Below are 21,232 nucleotides of genomic sequence, written 5' to 3' on the forward strand. Positions count from 1 at the left end.
TGACTTGAGCTGAAAGAAGACGCTTAAACAGCTGAGCCACTCAGGCGCCCCTCCTTTTGCTTTTTTAATGGAAATCCATTGACTGTGGCTTTTGTGTATGGGGCATGTGCCAGAAGTGGCAAATTCTAAAGAGAGTGGGAAGAGAATAAAGGACTAAAGATGAATGAGAATGACAGTTTATAACTTATCAAAATATGATTTCTACTACCTGGATTTTTACTTTTAAAATAAATAGATCAGAATATCTAGATAGCTGCTGGTTAAATAGTGGAGAGGAAATAACTATTTAAGAAATGTGGTTATGGGGATGCCTGGGTGGCTCAGTCAGTTAAGCATCTGCCTTTGGCTCAGGTCCTGATCCTGGGGCCCTGTGGTCGAGTCCCACATTGGGCTCCTTGCTCAGCGGGAAGTCTGCTTCTCCCTCTGCCTGCTGCTCCCCCTGCTAGCGTGTGTGCACTCTCTTTCTCTCTCTGACAAATAAATAAAATCTTGAAAAAAGAAACGTGGTTATATCAAGTCAGGAAATAACAAATGTTGGTGAGGATGTGGAGGAAGGAGAACCTCTTACATTGCTGGTGGGAATGCAAGCTGGTGCAGCCTCTCTGGAAAAGAGTATGGAGGTTCCTCAAAAAGTTAAAAATAGAACTACCCTAGGAGCCAGCATATGCACTACTAGGTATTTACTCAAAGGATACAAACATAGTGATCCAAAGGGGGATCTGCACCCCAATGTTTATAGCAGCAATGTCCCCAATAGCCAAACTATGGAAAACAGGTAAAGATTGTGTATGTATACACACACACACACATATCTCCACGCACACACACACACACACACACACACACACACACACACACATATCTACACACACATGCACACACACACATATATCTACACACACACACACACACACACACAATGGAATATTATTCAGCCATCAAAAAATGAAATCTTAACATTTGCAACAATGTATATGGAACTAGAGGGTATTATGTTGAATAAAATAAGTCAACCAGAGAAAGACAATTATCATATGATTTCACTCATATGTGGAATTTAAGAAATAAAACAAAGGACCGTAGGGGAAGGGAGGGAAAAATAAAACAAGACAAAATCAGAGAGGGAGAAGGGGGGTGCCTGGATGGCTCAGTCTTTAAGCATCTGCCTTCGGCTCAGGGCGTGATCCCAGAGTCCTGGGATCGAGCCTCGCATCGGGTTCCCTGCCCTGCTGGGAGCCTGCTTCTTCCTCTCCCACTCCCCCTGCTTGTGTTCCCTTTTCCGCTGACTGTCTCTCTCTCTCTGTCAAATAAATAAATAAAATTAAAAAAAAAAAGGAAGAGAAAGCGTGAAAGAATCATAGGAAACAAACTGAGGGTTGCTGGCGGGGAGGTGGGTGGGGGGATGGGGTAACCGGGTGATGGGCATTAAGGAAAGCATGTGATGTAGTGAGCACTGGGTGTTATATGCAACTGATGAATCACTGAACTCTACCTCTGAAACTAATAATACACTATATGTTAACTAATTGAATTTAAATAAAGTAAAATAAAAGAATAGGAACAGATCAGCAAAAAAAATGTGGTTATATCTTTTCTTTCCTCTTGTGTTTATAAATTCAAGAGATACTAGTGAGAAAGAAGCCAATAAAAAGAAAGCATTCCTAAATAATTCATTTTAAAATACAGATGCTATGAATGGGATCATTGGAAAGGGAGCTCCCAGAGCTAAAAGTGTCGGCACAAACACATCAAGATGGTAACAGTGTTGTTATAGCTGTTACCGTCATTTGTAAAGAGTAAATATGTTTTTGAAAATTAGAAAAATTAATATTTCAGCATAGATTTTATAGACATAATTAGATTATGCCTTTCGAACCAAATGTTTGGAAATTAGAGGGAGAGATCCATTCAATGTCCAACCAAGGATCTTAGCTCTTTTTACCAAGCTAATTCAGTCTAATGGTTTGCCCAATTTTTCCTTCATAGAGGATCTGGCTTTAGTTGCTAATTTGTGTAACAAATTTGAAAAATAACTTCATTTAAGCAAGAAGCAATGCACTTAACCTAATAATTTGTAAAATTAAACAGATATTTAGGGTACTTGGAATTGAATGCAGTTAGTAGTATCCTCCCACTTAAAAAGTTACATTTGTAGTTGGACTTTTAAAATATAGCTTTATTAATGTATACTTTGATGGATTATAAGCTGCAATTTAAATTATACTATTTGATTAGTTTTGACAAATGTATTTACCCTTAAAATCATCATGCAGTTAAGATAATGAATTTATCAATCACCTCCAAACATTTTCTCATTTGCCTTTGTAATCTCTCCCTCCCTTAGCACTTCCCTTTAGTCTGGTACTGAGGCAACCTCTAATCTGGTTTTTATCACTATAAATTGTTTGCATTTTCTACACTTTTATATATAAATGTAATCACAATATGTACGCTTTTTTATCTGGCTTCTTTTGCTCAGTGTATTTATTTCGAAGCTCATCTATGATTTTTTTTGTGTATCAGTAGTTTGTTACCTTTTATTATTGAGTATTCTATTTTGGGGATATATCACATTTTGGGATATTTGGGTTGCTTTCAGTTATTGGTGATTATAACCAAAGCTGTTATGAACATTGGTGTTTAAGTTTTTGTGTGAACATATGCTTTCTTTCTATTGGTTAATTAGTAGTGGAATGGCTGCGCCTCATGATAGGTGTATTTTTAACTTTTTGTGAAGTTGCTAAACTGTTTTCCAATGTGGCTGTACCACATGCAATGTATTAGAATTCCAGTTTTTCCACATTCTTGCAATACTTGGTATGGTCAGTCTTTTTTAACTGTAACCATTCTAGTGAATAAGAAGTAATATCTTATTGTGGTTTTAATATGCATTTTTTTAATGGCTAATGGCTAATGATGTTGAGCACCTTTTTCGTGTGCTCATTCACCATTTGTATATCATTTTTGGTGAAGAGTTTATTCAAATATTTTGCTCATTAAAAAAATGATTGGGTCATTTGTCTTACAGAATTGTAAGAGTTCTTAATGTATTCTAAATACAAATTCTTTGTCAGATAGATGTTTTGTATACATTTTCACCCAATGTGTGGCTTTTTATTTTCTTAATAATGTCTTTTGAGGGACAAAAATTTTATATTTTGATGCAGTCCAATTTATCTTTTTTTTTTTTTTTTTTTGGATCATGCTTGCCTTTGGTGTTATAGCTAAGTTTGCCTAACCCAAAGTGACAAGTATTTTCTCCTATATTTTCTTTTGGAAATTTTATAGTTTTATGTTTTACATTTAGGTCTGTGATCTACTTTGAGTTAATTTTTATATATGGTGTATATGGATCAAAGGTAAATTTTTGCGTATGCTTAGCAAATTGTTCCAGCACCAGTTATTAAAAAGATTATCCTGGGGGTGCCTGGGTGGCTCAGTCAGTTAGGCATCTGACTCTTGATTTAAGCTCAGGTCATGATCTCAGGGTCATGGTATTGAGTCCCCTCTGGCTCTGTGCTGGGCATGGAGTCTGCTTGAGATACTCTCTCTCCCTCTTCCTCTCCCTCTGCCCATCCCCCTGCTCGTGTGCTCTCTCTATATATAAATAAATAAAATCTTAAAAAAAAAAGATTATCCTTTCTTGCCTTTGCAACCTTTGTTGGAAATTAGTCTTCTGTATATGGTGGGTCTACTTCTTCACTCTTTATTCTCTTCCACTGATCTCTTTGTCTGTTTTCATGCTAATACCATACTGTCTTGATTACAATAAGTCTTTAATAGGGAAAGTTCTTCAGCTTTGTTCTTCTTTTTTCAGATTTGCTTGGTTGTGCTAGGTCCTTTGTTTTTCATGTAAACATTAGAATCAGCTTGTTAACTTATACAAAAATGGCTGCTGGAATTTTGATTGGAATTGTGTTGAATCTGTTAGTCAATTTGGGAAGAATTGTCATCTTAACAATACTGAGTCTTCTGATCTATGAACGTGATATATCCCTCCATTTATTTAGGTCTTCTTCAGTTTCTCTTGGCAGTGTTTTATGATTTTCAGTGTATAGGTCTTACACATCTTTTAATCAGATTTATCTATTTTACTTTTTTTCATGCCATTGTTAATGTTATTTTAATTTCTAATTGTTCATTGCTAGTATATAGGCATACAACTGCTTTTTGTATATTGACCTTTTATTCTGTAGCTTGCTAAATTCACTTATTAGTTCTAGTAGTTTTTTTGTGTATTCCTTAAGGTTTTCTACATAGATGGTTATTTTATTTGCAAATAAAGATAATTTTACTTTTCATCTTCCAGTTTATATGCCTTTTATTTCTTGCCTTATTGCACCAAGTTGTTCCATATGCTTTGGGCACCATGATTTTGAGAGGAAAATGCCCTAAAAAAAGACTTTGTTCCATACTGGATTTCTATGTGCTGGATAATACACACAGCCTGAGCCTTAGTAACAGGATTAAAGACAGATTAAGTTCAGGCATTTCTTTCTTCAGAATATTGTCGTCACATTTTGCCTTCCTCCAGCAGTTTGCAGGGCAGGTTTTCTCTGCCACAAGAGAGGCATTCGTAGATCACCTATCTTCTCAAAAATCTTCAACAATCACTAAAGGCTTATGAAAATTGTTTGACAAGGATGGGGCTTCAGAACAGGTCTACTTCTAGGCCATAGTGAAGTATGTGGCAATTGTCTCTGGTGGAGTTTTGCCCTTCTTAGTACCTCTTTCCCAGGGATCATGCTGATTTTACTCTTTTCTCGATTGGCTGCAGTGTTCTATCTAGGTTTTCCCTCTCTGCGCTGCATGATGGCTCCCGGCTCCCCTGCCAGCCCCCCCAGTTCTCCTCCTCTATTAAAATATACGTGTTCTGAATTCTGTATTCCATGTTAGTTAACTGGACGCTCTTGTCAGGTAGCTCCCAACTGGAAAGCCATCGGATAAATTAAGGATGTATTACCTTTCTGGACAGAATTACTTTTTCAATTTTATTGAGACATAATTCACATACCATACAATTCATCCATTTAATGTATAGAATTCAGTGGTTTTCTAGTATATTCACAGAAATGTGCAACCATTATCACACTAAGTTTAAGAACATTTCATCACCTCCAAAAGAAACCTCATAGACTTTAGTCATCACTGTCTTATCCCTCTATTTCCCCTATCTCTCTCCCCAGGCCTAAGCAACCACGAATCTGCTTTTTATTTTTATAGAGTTATCTATTATGAATATGTCAGATAAATGAGATAATATAGTATGTGGTCTTTTGTGACTGGCTTTCACTTTGCATAATGTTTTCAACATTCATTCATGTTGTAGCATGCATCAGTAGTTTATTTTTTTATGGCCAAATAATAATATTTTCTTATATGGATATACCACATTTCATTTATCCATTTGTCAGTTGTTGGGCATTTGAGTTGTTTTCAATTATTTGGGTGTGTATACCTAGGAGTAGAATTTCTGGGTTATATGGTAACTATGTTTAACATATGAGGAACTGCCAGATACTACTTTCTAAAGTAGCTGTACCATCTTAAATTCCGAGCAGTGGTGTGTGAGATTCTGATTTCTCTACATCTTTGCTAGCACTATGATATTCTTTATAAAAAAAATCACAACCATCTTAGTAGGTGTGAAATGGTATCCCCTGCTTTTGATTTGCATTTCTTTAATGATTAGTAACATTGAACATCTTTTTATTTGGTTTTTGGTCATTTGAATATCTTCTTTCAAAGAATATCTTTGGATCCTTCCCTATTTTTCAGTTTTTAAAAAAAATTATTGAGTTGTAACAGTTCTTTATGTATTCTAGATACAAGTTTCTTATCAGATAAATGATTTGAAAGTATTTTTTCTCATTCTGTGGGTTGTCTTTTCACTTTCTTGATAGTGTCTTCCATGCAGTAAAGTTTTCGATTTTGATAAAGTCCAGTTTATCTGTTTATTCTTTTTCAAAATTGTTTTGGTTATTCTAGATTCATTGTAATTCCATATGAATTTTAGAATTAGTTTGTCAATTTCTATAAAGAAGTCAATCAGTGTTCAGATAGGATTGCATTCGATCTGTAGATCAATTTGGAGATACTACCATCTTGACACTGGTAATGATTCATGTGTGGATGCTTTAATTTGCATTTCTCTGAAGATGAATGATAGCACTTTTTCATATATATATATATATATATATATATATATATATATATATATATATATATATATCTTTTGTAAAGTGTTTGTTCCAGTCTTTTACATGTTTTAAAAATTGGAGTGTTTGCCTTTTTATTAGAGAGTTGTAGAAATTCTTTATCCTAAATACCAGTTCTGTGTCAGATATATGTATTTTGAATATTTTCTGCCAGAAGTGTGGCTTGCCTATCCATTTTTTATTACTAGTATCTTTGATGAGTAGTTGTTAGTTTTAATAAATTCTAATTTCATTTTTTTTCTGGTTGTTGCTTTCTGTGTCCTGTCTCTAAAATTTTTGCCTGTCCTCAAGTTATACAGATATTCTTCTGTATTTTCTTTTAGGACTTTCATAATATTAGCTTTCATATTTCAAATTATTTTTTGTGTATATTGTAAATAAGTTATTGAGATTTGTTTTTTCTTTCTTTATAGATACATAGTTATTCAGTCTTATATTTTTTATATTTTCTTTGAATCACTTTTTTCATAACTAGACCTTATAGACATTCATTTTTTGTTTTTACCAACTCAGACTTTCACCTTTGCATTGTCTTCTGGTGGGCACTAAATTTTCATGTGGCAGTTTTAAAAAGCAAGGAAGAATTCTGAATCTACAGGTGGTCAACTCTATCTCAGTCAGCCTTGGCTGGATTCTTCTGTATGCTGTAGGATCAGAAGTTCTGAAGAGCAATTATAAGGATGCAGTTAGTTCACTGAAAGAGAAAACTAAGTTTGCAACCAAAGGTTCATTTTAACCCTGAAAAATCACTTGATAGAGAAACTTTAAATATTCATATATTTTCCTCTCTGTTAGAGCTGAAGGCTTGTTTTTTGGCTTAGACTATCTTCTTCCATCAAACAACTGTAAGACAACCAGAATCCAATATGATGATAACATTGATAGTCATGTAGCACTAAGGAGTTTATAAAATACTCTCACAGGTAGGTAGGTAAGACAGTAATGATTCACCCAGTTAAATAAGAGAGATGAGTACGCTGAAACATTGGATGGCTAGCTAAGTTACCCGTGGTTGGAAAGCTAGTACATGGTGAGGCTAGGGCTAGAATTTAGTTAGATCTTCCGACTCTGTGAATTCAGGGGCTCCACCTCAATATGTTGCTGGATAAGCATTCAGTTTTCTTGAAATGAAAAATAATGGTGCTGATCTCTGTCTTTTTGCACCCATCTCTCTCCCTCAGCGCTCTGTTCCTCTTCCCTCCTATCTCCGTCTACCTGTTGTCCACAGTGTCTGGCATTTGGCCAATGGAATGGTTGCAGGATAGCAGTACACTTAGTACTACACAAAATGTGCAGACAGCCTGTTTAGCATCCTTTCAGATTTGATCCTTTGGAATAATTTAGCAGATATAGATTGAATTAGTTTTTACTTTAATATAGCAGTACATTTCCCCGGAATATCATGTTTTTTTTTTTAGTTCCCCTATCTTCAAAAAATTTCTTTTGAGTGTAATTGACATACAATGTTACATTAGTTTCAGGTGTACAACATAGTGATTTGACAAGTTTCTACATTATGCTGTGCTCACCAGAAGTGTAGCTACCATCTGTTACCGTACAATGCTATTACAATACCATTGGCTGGATTTCTTATACTGTTCCTTTTATTCCTGTGACTTACTTATCCCATAACTGGACCCTGTGTCTCTCACTCCCCTTCACCCATTTTGTTCATCCCCACCCCTCTGGCAACCACCAGTTTATTCTCTACTCTTTCCTTTTTTTTTTTTCTTTTCAGTTAATAGATTTTAATTTTTAGAGAAGTTTCATTCAGGTTTACAGAAAAATTGAGCGGAAAGTCCAGAGAGTTACCTATACTGTCACTCTTCCACACACACATTTTACCCTTTCATTAGTATTTTGTGTTAGTATGGTACATTTGTTACAACTGATGAGCCAATATTGATACATCATTCTTTTTTTTTTTTTAAAGATTTTATTTATTTATTTGAGGGAGAGAGAGACAGAGATGGTGAGAGAGAGTACAAGCAGGAAGGAGAGAGAAAAATGGGCTCAGCAGGGAGCCCGATGCAGGGCTCTATCCCAGGACCCTGAGATCATGACCTGAGCTGAAGGCAGACACTTAACCCACTGAGCCACCCATCATTGACACATCATTCTTAATGAAGCTCGTGGTTTATGTGGAGTTCAGTCAGTGTGTTGTATAGTCTATGGGTTTTGAGAAATGTATAATGACATGTATCCAATATTACAGTTTCCTACACAGTGGCTTCCTTGACCTAAAAAAACGACTGTGCTCTATTTCTTCATCTCTCACTCCTCCCAACCCCTGGAAACCACTGATCTCTTTTACAATTTTCATAGTTTTGCCTTTTCCAGAATGTCATATCATTGGAATCATATGGTATGTAGCTTTTTCAGATTGGCTTCCTTTACTTGACAATATGCTTTTAAGTCTTTACTGTGTCTTTTCATAGCTTGAAACCCTATTTCTTTTTATCACTGAATAATATTCTATCATACCGGTGTATCATAGTTTGTTTATTCTTTCACCTATTGAAGTATTCTCAACAGCCGTTCCACTTTTATAAAACATAAACATGGATTTTTTTTTAAAAGATTTTATTTATTTATTTGACAGAGAGAGACAGCCAGCGAGAGAGGGAACACAAGCAGGGGGGATGGGAGAGGAAGAAGCAGGCTCTCAGCCGAGGAGCCTGATGTGGGGCTAGATGCTTAACCACTGCGCTACCCAGGCGCCCCTGTTTTGTTTTTTGAGAGATGGGAAAACTGTCCTGCCTATTAGGAAGTGAATCAATTCACCTCTGAAAGGGAGAGGACTAGGGAGTACACATTCTCTTCATATCTGAAAAGTTTAAACGGCACATACATCAACAGAAGAGCTTTGACTGAGAATCATTCCCAGCTCCTCCAGAAAGGACACTCTGGTCTTGGGAATCTGAATAAATACGTTCATGATCATTGCGAGAATTTCAAAGTGCATTAACTTTCCATAAAATACTTCTCTGTTTTCCAGTGTGTCAGGAAGCTGTCTGGGAAGCCTTCAGGACATTTTGGGATCGACTTCCTGGGCGTGAGGAATATCGTTACTGGATGAATTTGTGTGAGGATGGAGTCACAACTATATTTGACATGGGCACGAATTTTAGTCAGTCTGTGGAACACAGAAGTGTAATTATGAAGGTAAGAGTACTAACAAGGGGGGCGCCTGGGTGGCTCAGTCGTTAAGCATCTGCCTTCGGCTCAGGGCGTGATCCCGGTGTTCTGGGATCGAGCCCCACATCAGGCTCCTCTGCTGGGAGCCTGCTTCTTCCTCTCCCATTCCCCCTGCTTGTGTTCCCTCTCTCGCTGGCTGTCTCTCTCTCTGTCAAATAAATAAATAAAAATCTTTAAAAAAAAAAAAAAAGAGTACTAACAAGGGAGGAATTGCCAGACTATTGTAGGTTAAAGCCTCAAGGTAGAAAGGGCAAATGCCAAATCCCTGCATTACTTTTTGTTGTTGAATTAGGCTATTTGAGTGAGGGGGCATAGCCTAGTCTTTATATCCCTAGCTCTGGCTATTATAATAAACATTGTTAACCCCATAAGAGGTTTATTTTTAAATCAAAAAGATTTTATTTACTTATTTGAGAGTGAGCGAGAGAGAGCACAAGCCAGGGGAGGGGGCAGAGGAGGAGGGTGGAGCAGTGTCCCCGCTGAGCAGGGAGCCTGATGTGGGACTCAATCCCAGGACCCCAGGAATCATGACCTGAGGGGAAGGCAGATGCTTAACTGACTGAGCCACCCAGATACCCCAATTCTGTCACATTTTTAAAAAAGATTTTTATTTATTTATTTGAGAGAGAAAGTTTTCTGTCACATTTTTAACTGTTCAATATTAGTAATTATGAGAAAAGCTACAGGTTATATAGTATATACCATGTTCGAGGCCACATACTCAGCCCATTAAAATGTTATATTTAATAAACAACAACCCTACAAGCAGGTACAAATACCCCCAATTTATAGATAAGGGCATTAAGCATCAGAGTTATTCCTTATTCTAGATTACAAAACCAGATGGGCTGGAGCTTAAATTCAAACCCACTTCTCTTTTTAAAGAAGTTTATGTTTTTATACCCATTTACCATTGGGCATCCCTTCTCAGTCATTGCCACTTTTGCAAAGTGCTAAATTTGGTAATATAGAATATTGCTAAATTTGCTAATATGGAATAGCTATTCAGTGAAAAAAAATACACATACACATATCTACACACACACACACATTTACATTTATGTCAGTGTCGTCTATCTCAATGGTGTCCATAACATAGGATCAGCAGACAGAACAGCAAATACATATGCTATAGAGTTAGTATTATCATACAACAGCTTCTTGTGATGTTACATTGGAAGGTATTTTTCACAAGTGGAACTTGTAGGAAGGTAATATTAGAATGCATTGGAAGTATACTTTCAATGACTATTTAGTACAACATGCAGACAAAGGGGGTGATATGTCACCTGCACTGAGTCTTAAATAACAAGTATGAGTTAGGTGAATGAGGAGGAGTTTCGGAGGAACAGTCCAGGCAGAGGGGACAGCATAAGCCAAGTGTTTGTAGGGAATGACTTGGGCTAATATACCAGAAGAGTAGATTAGAAGTGATAGGAGATCAGACTGGAAGAGTAGTTAACTCTGGTTGCTAGGAAATCATTAAGAGGTTGTAAGTAAGTGAGTCACGGGCTGATTGGACAGTTTTGAATTTTAAAAAGGTCATTATGGTTTCTATACACCGTGGGGTGGATTAGAGGGATCAGGCAGACTAGTTACTACTCCATGCCTGAGGAATTGAGAGTCCTAACTCGACATGAGATACAGAAAGGAAGCCTGAGCGGTACAAATAGGGAAAAAGATTAGCAGGACTCTGTGATAGGTTGGATGGGAGTGGGAGAAGTTGAGGGAATGGCCCGGAAACCTCCCTGTTTCTAGTTTAAATGGGATTCTAGTTGGGATCGAGCTAGAACAAAAACTCAGGCAGAGAAGCAGTTTTGTAGATGCAGGCGGGTGATTGAGTTCACTTTTGAATGTGTTTTGAGTCACTTGTGAAATGTGAACTGCCTGGCATTTGGGTATGAAGCCAAGGAGAGTGGTCAGGGTTATAAATATAGCTTGTAGGAGTCACCAGGCTTGAAGTAGTAATTGAAAGCATTTAGAGTGGCTGAGATTATTCTAGGAGAGTTTGTAGAGTAAGAAGAGCAGTGAGTTATTCATGAATATCATGAGAGTTATTTAAAATAATAGTTTCTCCATTTTACAGACGAGAAATTGAAGGATTTTGGGTTTTGCCTCCATTATCAAGCAAGAGAAAATGGGACTTGAAACTAGGTCTTCTAAGTTAGTGTTCTTTTGATTATATTGGTCTCAAAATAAAATCACTGATTTAGAGGAAACTTAGGAACAATTTGCTTTGGAATGCCCTAGAGGAATAATCCAATTATTGGTACAACATATCTTTTTTGTCTGAATTCTGGAGAAACAGATTTGGCATTTATTTAATCCACATGTTTATATTCTTCTGGCATAAGAGTTTCTATAAATATGTTAGATCACATGAAACTTTGATTCTAAGTCCATGGAAGGTTAAAGTAGAACTCTACCATAAACTCCAATTTGTAGATCTTTTTGGAATGATTAACAAGTAAAGTCTGTTAATCTGTGCCCATTAAGAAAAAGCACTAGAACTTTTGGAAACATAAACAGAGACTGAGTGCCAGGACATTCCCACGGTCCCAAAACAAACTTGGCATTGTTAGTACCTTGCTTTAACTATTTGTCTAACCATAGAAAATAACAGCATAGACTTATAAAATAACATAATGTTAGGGCATTAGTGTTTTCTATGCAATAAATTTTATTTACTGCTTAATTACTGTCATTAAATCACAGAGTCGTTTTTATTTTTGTGTTCCTTAGAAACTGACATATACAAAGGAAACTGTAAGCAGGTGAGTGTCTTTTTTCCTCTAATTTTGTGTTTGGCAACAGAGACGTGTTATACCTATTCCAAGACTCACACCAAATTTAATGGCCGCTTTCTGTTTTCTTGCCTGTTCCTGCAATGACCAGGGCTGTGGGTTGGTCCCAAATGCTTTTCCTCATGTTGAGGCCACTTCCCTTTCAAGACTACTGTCACAGCCAGTGTGCTTGTTTGCTTTCTGACCTTGCCAGGAAGCAGACTTTTCCTTTTTCTTGGGTGAGAAAATAGATTTCAGGAAATGGAATATGGAATGATCTACTTTTGTTGAGGCTTATGGGGTAAGAGTAAAAATGTTTTGAAATGGTACACCTTAGTGGCAAATAGTTTATTAAATGATGGTTGGTGGTATGGATCACTTTACTGAGAAATGATGGTTAGGACCTTGAAATATAGGAACAACACAACCTTGATGAATCCTCCAATATTAGGATTGTTGGCTCTATTGGCCTTTAGTTTTAGGATTAAGGTCATTTCTGGCTCCTGAGCAGTAGCAGTACAAAACAGCTCATGGAAAGTGAGGGATTTTGAGTATATAAGTATTAAAGATTTCAATTCTATCCATACTCAGAGTATCTAGATTATGCCAGTATATGGGTAATTATATAGAAAGACACCATTAGGGCAAAAAACCCTAGAGTCTAGAATTTTGCTTCAAATTAGAAAGAAAGACTGAAAAACCAGTTAAGTGAGTCACTGTCTAGAGATCCCAATTGGGCAGCAGAATCCAGGCAATAGCATAGTTGGAGTACACACGTGAGTGCTAGTGGGGTATATGTAGGTTTCAAATCAAATATGAGTACACGGGGGGAAGGGGACTTTGTGTGGTCTCTCTTGTTCATACAGCTGATGTTACCACTGAGTCTCTGCTGGAGCCTGGGATTGAGCACCCCCTTAGATGCTGGGCCATGTGGTTTCTTGGGTGTGGGCTCTTCAGCACCAAGAAACAGAGCTTGGAAGTTCCTTATGATTGCCATTCAACACACAGGGAGTGAACTAAATACTCTGGTGAGTCCCACCAGTCCTAGTAATCTTCATGGTTGTACCTAATGAAACTGGTAGCACATTTTCTACATCTTATATGGTTAAGAAGCTTGTAAATACCATAGTACACATGGCATTTAACCTGCAAGAAGCTCTGAAGTTTACTTGGGAAATGGACTTTAGCAAGTGTATAGCTTGTGGGTTATTATAAAGTGGTGGAAGGAGGGTTTTCTGAGGTAGGATGGACAGTTGTAACACCGTATGAGGTTGGGTGTGGCTCATCACACAGCAGGTAGCTGGAAGATGTTTAAAGTGTAGTGTATGTTATGTTTTGTGTCTTTCTGTGGGACTCAGTTCAACTGGGTGCAGTTTTCCACAGCTACCTAGCATTTTTCACAATGAGATTACATATAAGTAAAGTAGAAATTTTGCACTACAGTCAGTTGTCTCCTGTGTTAATCACATTGGAATAAATTCACAAATATGCATCATAACAGGGCTGACTGGATCATGTATTTTATTGGTAAGGCACTGTCTGTAGTAGGTATAAGGGACTCAAAATATTATTTACTATTCTTAGAAAGTAATGTATGTATAAAAATAACAATACATATGAAAATATAAGTGAATTCTGAGCATTTTAAAGTTTAAAGCATCTTTCCCGTGTAACTAGAGGAGACCGGGTTGGGGTGAGGTGAGAACTGCCATCCGTGGTAGTTGCTGAAAGGGGTGATCTGGGGTTAGGTAACACTGGGAGCGAAACCATGGGAGTGGCCAAAGAATTCACTAAGCCCATCTTTCCCCTGCTTGAGTACTATAGCGATCTATTGAAACTCTTAATTTGCCCATCATTTTTCTATATTCAAATTTATTTTTGTGATTTTTTTTGAGATTGCTCTTGTATTCTCTGTGTGGAGATTCTTGTGTTAGGTTTTATTGCTGCTGTAGCAAATTACCACAAACTTTGGTAGTTTAAGACAACACAAATTTGTCCTACGGTTACATCATTCAGAAATCTGACATGGGTCTTAAGGTGTTGCCAGGTTTGCATTCCTTTCTGGAAGATCTAGGGGAGAAACTGTTTTCTTGCCTTTTCCAACTTCTAGAAACTACCCACATTGGTTGGCTCGTGACCCCCTTCCATCTTCAAAGCTAGCAATGGCTGGTCCATTCTTTCTCACATTTCATCACTCTGACACTCTTCCGCCTCCTTCTTCCACACTGAAGGATCCTTAGGATTACACTGGATCCACCTGGATAAACCTGGTTACACTCCCTATTTTAAGGCCAGCTGATTAGCAACCTTAATTCCATCTGCAACCTTAATTCCCTTTTGTATGTAGCTTAACGTATTCACAGGTTTGGGGGAGTAGGATGTGGATGTGTTTGAGGGGCCACTGTTCTACTTATCACACTTCTTTTCTGTGATTTAAATTGCTGCCTCTATGTGAACTCTAACCCACCTGCTGACCTATGACTTGCACCAAATACTCTGTTCTGTATCACTTTAAGCTTCTGCTACAATCATTTGCCCTGTGTCTTTAAAACAACACATTTTTCACCTTACTTAGGACCTCACATCCCATCTTACCTCTTATACATCTTCTTATCGTTTCTCCCCTCTCCTGAGTCTTCAGCTTCTCCCATTACTAACTCCTTATTAGCATTTGAACACACTCAAGTCTCTCCCATGTTACCTATTTACAAAAGGCCCTCCCCAGCACTTGCGTACATTATAGCCAGGTATCTTGAAAGCATCTCCTCTTAGCTCCAGTTGATGCTAAACCCCCTGCCTTCTGGACTTACTGTGAAGTCTCAATAACCAGTACAAAGCCCCACCTGGGATATGTGCCCACCAAATAGTTGTTAAATGAATAACTGAGTTTCTGCTCAATTACTCAAGTTTATTATCAGGTCTCTGGTGATATAAGACTGTTCTTTGGCTTTTTTTTTTTTTGTATCTCAATCAACTTATATTTGTAGTTGAGGATGCCTATCATGGATCACAAAGCCAAATATACATGTTTTTTTTTTTTTTTTTTTTTTTTTTTTTTAAAGATTTTATTTATTTATTCGACAGAGAGAGACAGCCAGCGAGAGAGGGAACACAAGCAGGGGGAGTGGGAGAGGAAGAAGCAGGCTCATAGCGGAAGAGCCTGATGTGGGACTCGATCCCGGAACGCCGGGATCACGCCCTGAGCCAAAGGCAGACGATCAACCGCTGTGCCACCCAGGCGCCCCCCAAATATACATGTTTGTTTGTTTGCTTTTAGCAACTATTTTATTCTGTTTGGGACATGTGTCCCTGTTCCATTACCCTCTGTTTTGTATTTGTTAAGCATCTCATATTTTATAATGCTTCTACATATATAATGTTTTATTTAGTTTTCATCATACCTTTGGGAAATAGGTTAGTGTAGGGAGGTATTCCTGTTTTGGAGATTAAGTTCTTGTGGCCCAGAGCAACAGAGATACTTTTCTAAGGCATAACAAAGTTAATGATACTTCTGGGACCAGCACCCAGGATTCCTGGCCCTGTGCCCTGAGTTCTTTTGTTGTCCTGTGCTGATCACAGTTAACAGATCGAAGAGCAAAGCAAAGTATAGAAAATTGTCACGGGGAGTCGTAATCTAGATAGGAAATTATGCTTGGCTTGTTTTTGAAATTATGCTCCATGTGTCTCTGATATCTTTTGGTACAATCTCACCTGAATTCTGATAGGATTAGGCAGTAGAGGTCAGTAATAAATTCTGTGGTGGATGAGCTGAGGAAATGAGAAAGTAGGAGGTTGTTTGCTGCTGGTATTAAGCTAAAGGTCTTAGCTGAACGTCTTCACATTTGTGGTTTGGCCTAGAAATGAAGAAGTATTTCTGTCTCCAAACTCAGTATAACTCTGTGTTCTAGTTCTGTTGTGACACTTTAGGGGATCCCTGCAGGAGGCATACCTAATGAGAACATGTTGAAAGGATTCTTGTTGTTAAGTGATTTTTTACTGTTTTTTGAAAGGAGAGTGGGAAAATAAGGGATTAAGCATTGGACTGTTAGACAAGAGATTTGAATTACTGAGCATTGCCTACTTACCATCATTAAAATGTTATTTTGAATTCAGTAAGTGAAATCTAGTTCTACTGAAGTAAACAACCTCCTCCGTTGTGAATACTTCCTTAGAGAATTAGCTTAAATTTAATGTATTTACTTATTTTTTAGTTGCAATGCTTCTTTTTAAATTAAAGAAACTTTATTTTTAATTGAAGTATAGTTGACATACAACATTATATTAGTTTCAGGTGTACAACAATTACGCACATTACAAAATGCTTACCACCATAAGTGTAGTTACCATCTGTCACCATACAAAGTTATTATATTATTGACTATATTTCCTGTTATTCATCTTTATCCCTGTGACTTATTTATCAAATGTGACCTTGATGTGGGGGACAATTTGACTGAAACCAGGTGAGGTCTGGTTACTGCCATGTCATCCCAACTTCCTGTTCTACTTACTGTGTTGTGCTTTGGCCCCTCTGTCTTACTTTGACCTCTTTGCTCTTCATACCTGGTTGCTTTCCATAGCTCTCCAACTTTGATTGGGTTTCCCTTCCTTTTTCTGGGTCCTTATACACTTTGACTTTTAGGTTGTTAAGTTTATATAGGCCATTATTATTATAACCAAGCGAAACCATCTTGGTTGCCCTTCTAGTCAATATGGCTCATGTAAAGGCCATGTTGTGAGGAATTAAGATGACTGAGAGAGAGGTTTCTGGAATCAGATGGGCCCGTTTTACATCATAGCTCCTCAATTGTCTAGCCATGTGACTCTGAGCAAATTCTTAACCTCTTCTACTATTAGTTTCCTCGTATGTGTAAATGGGAATAATAGTATCTTCCTTTTAAGATTGTTGCTGGAATTAAATGAGTTAACCAAGATGAAACACTTAACATAGTGCTTGACACATGATAAATTTAGTGGTACTCATTCTTGCTGTTGCCATTATTGAAAAAGGAACTAGATATGGTTAGGAATTTTAGGTATGGCCTTCGGCCCTATCAAGTTATTGTGTCACCCAGGAAAAATTGCTTTATTCATTTGGACTTTGTTTTTCCCTCTATAAAATGAAGGTATTGGCAAGGTGTTCTGCCTTGTGGACAACTGATCGAGCCTATTCAGGCCTGATTATGTTAATATCTGTCTCAGATGAATTTGGATCTTACTTGTTTTAGCTATGCTCCCTGCAACCTGAGAAGCCTCTGGATGCTTTCTCATCACGGAGGCCCTTTCTCCACTCATCACTTATCATAATGACTTACCCAGATGTCATATTTCTTAGGTTCTTCTAGATGACAGACAGCTCACTGAGAAGCAGTTTCCTGCAAATGCTTCTAAATAACCAGAAGTGATAGGTTTGGTGTAATGGTTTAATATGTTACTCTTTCTAGATAGTATTTTTTAAAAGCAGAAAAATCTTTGAGATTTTTAAAAACTCGGTTTCTCAAATTTTTTTCTCTCTCTCTTTTTATTTTTTATTTTTTTACAGGTTTTTAAATTTTTTAAAGTAATCTCTACACCCACTGTGGGTCTCGAACTCACAGCCCCGAGATCAAGAATTGCATGCTCCACCCACTGAGCCAGGCAGGTCCCCTAGTTTCTCAAAATTTCTACCAAATCCTGGAAGTTTAGGGAACATGGCCCTAGTTGACTCCCCCACTCTAGTTCCAGTCATGAAATATCTTTGAATTATCATATTTAATATCTTAATTTTAATTCTAAGTTTATATTCAATTCCACAATGTAACCATGTTTTAATATTAAAATGTTTTGAATTACACATCAATTCTTACTTAGTTCCCCACCTGCCTATGCTTCAAGTAAAATGGATGCTTCAAAATGTCTGCCATGTTTATCTGGTGGCTTTGAGTAACCCCCTGTCCCACCACCATGTCCTAATTTAGAGCAATAGGGCAATCTAAAGGAGTTGTGTGAACATGGGACACACTGGCACATTGGCAAGTCTGTGATGGTGACATTTTTAAAAAGATTTTATTCATTTGAGAGAGACACGGGGTGGGGGAGAGAAAATGAGTGGGGGGTAATGAGTGGGGGGTAAGGGAGAGGCAGAAGCAGACTCCCTGCTAAGCAGGGAGCCTGACATGCGGCTTGATTCCAGGATTCAATCCTAGGACTCTGGAATCATGACCTGAGCCGAAGGCAGACAGTTAACTGACTGCTGCACCCAGGCACCCCTATGATGGAGACATTTTTGACTGTAATTGAATCACGTTAGGAAGCAAGTTGGAGATAGTTTTGAACTCTTAACAGTAATGTAATCACCATCCAACAGATGTAATCACCATCAAACTCCTTTGTAAAAGGTTAACGGGAATATCCCTTTTCCCTTAGAACATATACACAAACTTTAAAGTTCTAAAACTTCTCAAGGGGCAGCTGACTGGCTTAGTCAGAAGAACACGTGACTCTTGATCTTGGGATCATGAGTTTGAGCCGCATGTTGAGTGTAAAGACTACTTAAATAAATAAAACTTTAAAACAAATAAATAAAACTTCCTAAAATTATTATACTGTAAATTTTATATTTTTGGGTTATGTGGAAATTTCGACTTGCAGAAACCCATTTTCTTTCCTTTAGAGAAGGGACTTCTCAGACTATCTTTTTTTTTAAGATTTTATTTTTATTTATTTATTTATTTATTTATTTATTTATTTATTTATTTATTTATCTGAGGGGGAGGGGCAGAGAGAGGGCGAGGAAGAAGCAAACTCCCCACTGAGCAGGGAGCCAGATGTGGGGCTCAATCCCAGGATTCAATCCTAGGACTCTGGAATCATGACCTGAGCCGAAGGCAGACACTTAACTGAGCCATCCAGGAGCCTCTCAGATTATCTTTTAATCTTCTCTTGTCGTTGCAAATTGGCATTATAAAGGATAGCTGGGTCACTTGTAGCTTGTTAGCAGTGTGGCCTACAGCGAGTCATTTCTCTAAGCTTGACTTCCTTTATGTAAAAAAATTTTATGATTTCTATGATCTCTCCAATGAGATGACATCTGTGCTTATATTTTTTCCTTAGCAGCAAGTACTCTCCTGCCTGTAGTACTTGTTACACTTGTAATCATTTATTTGTTGTCTATTTTCTGTAAGACTGTAACTTTAATAGATCGCATGTGTTTCTCCACAGCTGTATGCCAGATGTCTTGTCCATTCCCTGGCTAATAATATTTGTTTATTCTTTTACTCTAAAAATATCTACTTAGTGCCTTTTAAATGATAGGTACTATTTTAGGCTGGAGACAGAGTAAAAACATGGCAGGCAAGGTTCCTAATCTCATAGAATTTATATTCCTATGGTATTCTGTTCAATAGAACTTTCTGTGATGATGGAAATGTTCTTTACTGTGCTGTCCAATATAGTAGCCATTAGGCACATGTGATTATGGAGCACTTGAAATGTGGCTAGTGTGAATGAGGAACAAAATTTTAAACTTTATTTAATTTTAGTTAATTTAAATTAGCATGTATGTCCAGTGACTACCATGACAATGCCATTGGAGAGAATTAAGAGATTGGAGACCGATAAAGAAGTAGATAAATATATCAACAATCAGTACATACATACTGATAATAACTGAAAAGAAATCAAACAGGTTGATGGAATAGTAAGTAGGGGAGTACTTTATGTAGGGTGATTCTACTTGAGCAAAAATCAATAAATGTAAAATAAATGAATTATGAAGACTATTATTCTTTAAACTTTGTTAAATCAGTACTAATTTGGTTTTAGGAACCCTGTTTGAAGATCGAGTGAATTCCTTTTTGGAAAACAAACTCAAAATATATCCACATATTTCTGTCATCTTTATTAACTTTAAACATCTTTTTAAACCATAGCCCTGAATTGTCATCTCCGTTTCCTGTTGGTGATACTTCAACATCGGGAGGTATGCTCTTGTGCATTTATTCACTTTTCTTTTTAAATTATTTATGGCTTGAGGTGATCTTGCAAGCAAGCACACATTTCAGCTCACATTTAAAAAAATACCAGGTTTCTCTTTCCTTATGTGTTGTTCAGGAGTCTCAAGAAGAAGTAATTGTGTTTTCATTTATTTTATGGCATTATGTTGTATGTAAAGATCTTTAATTATTAAGTCTAATAAAAATCAGAAAGCTACTTGAAACAAATGTATGACCTAAGGAATTACTTTAAGGCAAACACTCTGTAACCACTACTTATGTCAACAGGTAGAACCTTTCTAGCTCCAGCATTTGTCATTTGTTTTATAAGAGTTTCTCAGAGTGAGGATTTTTCTGATTGCATTCTGTGGTATACTTTAACATGTTCCTTGGATTTCTGTGTCTCCTATAAATTGGTAGTTGCCTTCCTTAGTTTTAATTTTTTTTTTAAAATCTTTTGTTTATTGGAAATTTCAAACATATACAAAAAATTAGAATTGCATAATGAGGCCCAGCTTCAACAATGATCAGTTCATAGCCAGTCTCCAACCTTCACCCACTTTTCCTGTTTCGTAGTATTACTTTTTTCATTATCTGTCCCCTTTACTAGATAACTCCTTAAGGATAAAAATTTTGTCAGTATCCCTAGCATCTTGCATTGAGGCATATAGTAAGTGCTCATTAAATGCTATTGAATGAATGAATGAGTTATAATTATTTTCTGTTCTAGGAGGATTCTATGCAAATATGTCTTAAGGTTAGAATGTACTGGATTTCCAGGATAGAAAAGCAAATGACTTACAAGAATGGTTTTGAAGTCAGTTTTTTATTTCCTGATATGATTGTGACTTAGAGACTGAATTCATATACATGGTTTTGTTTTTCTACTTAGGTGCTGTTCTTAGTGCTCCATATCCAGGGGTGACCTCCTATGAAGGTACCTTGGAGAGCAGCAAGGAGAGGCCTGAGGAGAGTGTGAGTGGTGATGTGTTTTGTTTTTTAGTTTCTAACATGGAGAACAGGGGTTCAGAGAGACTTATATTCCATTGCCAAACTACAC

At 37.1% G+C, this 21,232-nt stretch overlaps 1 protein-coding gene across 1 annotated transcript in view; it reads left to right on the forward strand.

Annotated features, from left to right (window-relative positions):
- Positions 1-21,232, forward strand: part of IMPG2 (interphotoreceptor matrix proteoglycan 2) — a 76,612-nt gene that overhangs the window by 2,724 nt on the left and 52,656 nt on the right. Inside the window, exons 2-5 of the mRNA XM_045785320.2 lie at positions 9,217-9,383; positions 12,159-12,190; positions 20,110-20,159; positions 21,065-21,147. Coding sequence (XP_045641276.2) covers positions 9,217-9,383; positions 12,159-12,190; positions 20,110-20,159; positions 21,065-21,147 — 332 coding nt within the window. The remainder of the gene's footprint in view (positions 1-9,216; positions 9,384-12,158; positions 12,191-20,109; positions 20,160-21,064; positions 21,148-21,232) is intronic.

The sequence above is a fragment of the Ursus americanus genome, chromosome 4 (assembly GCF_024610735.1).
Source record: "Ursus americanus isolate L20-20 chromosome 4, mUrsAme1.1.p, whole genome shotgun sequence".
NCBI classification, from domain to species: domain Eukaryota; kingdom Metazoa; phylum Chordata; class Mammalia; order Carnivora; family Ursidae; genus Ursus; species Ursus americanus.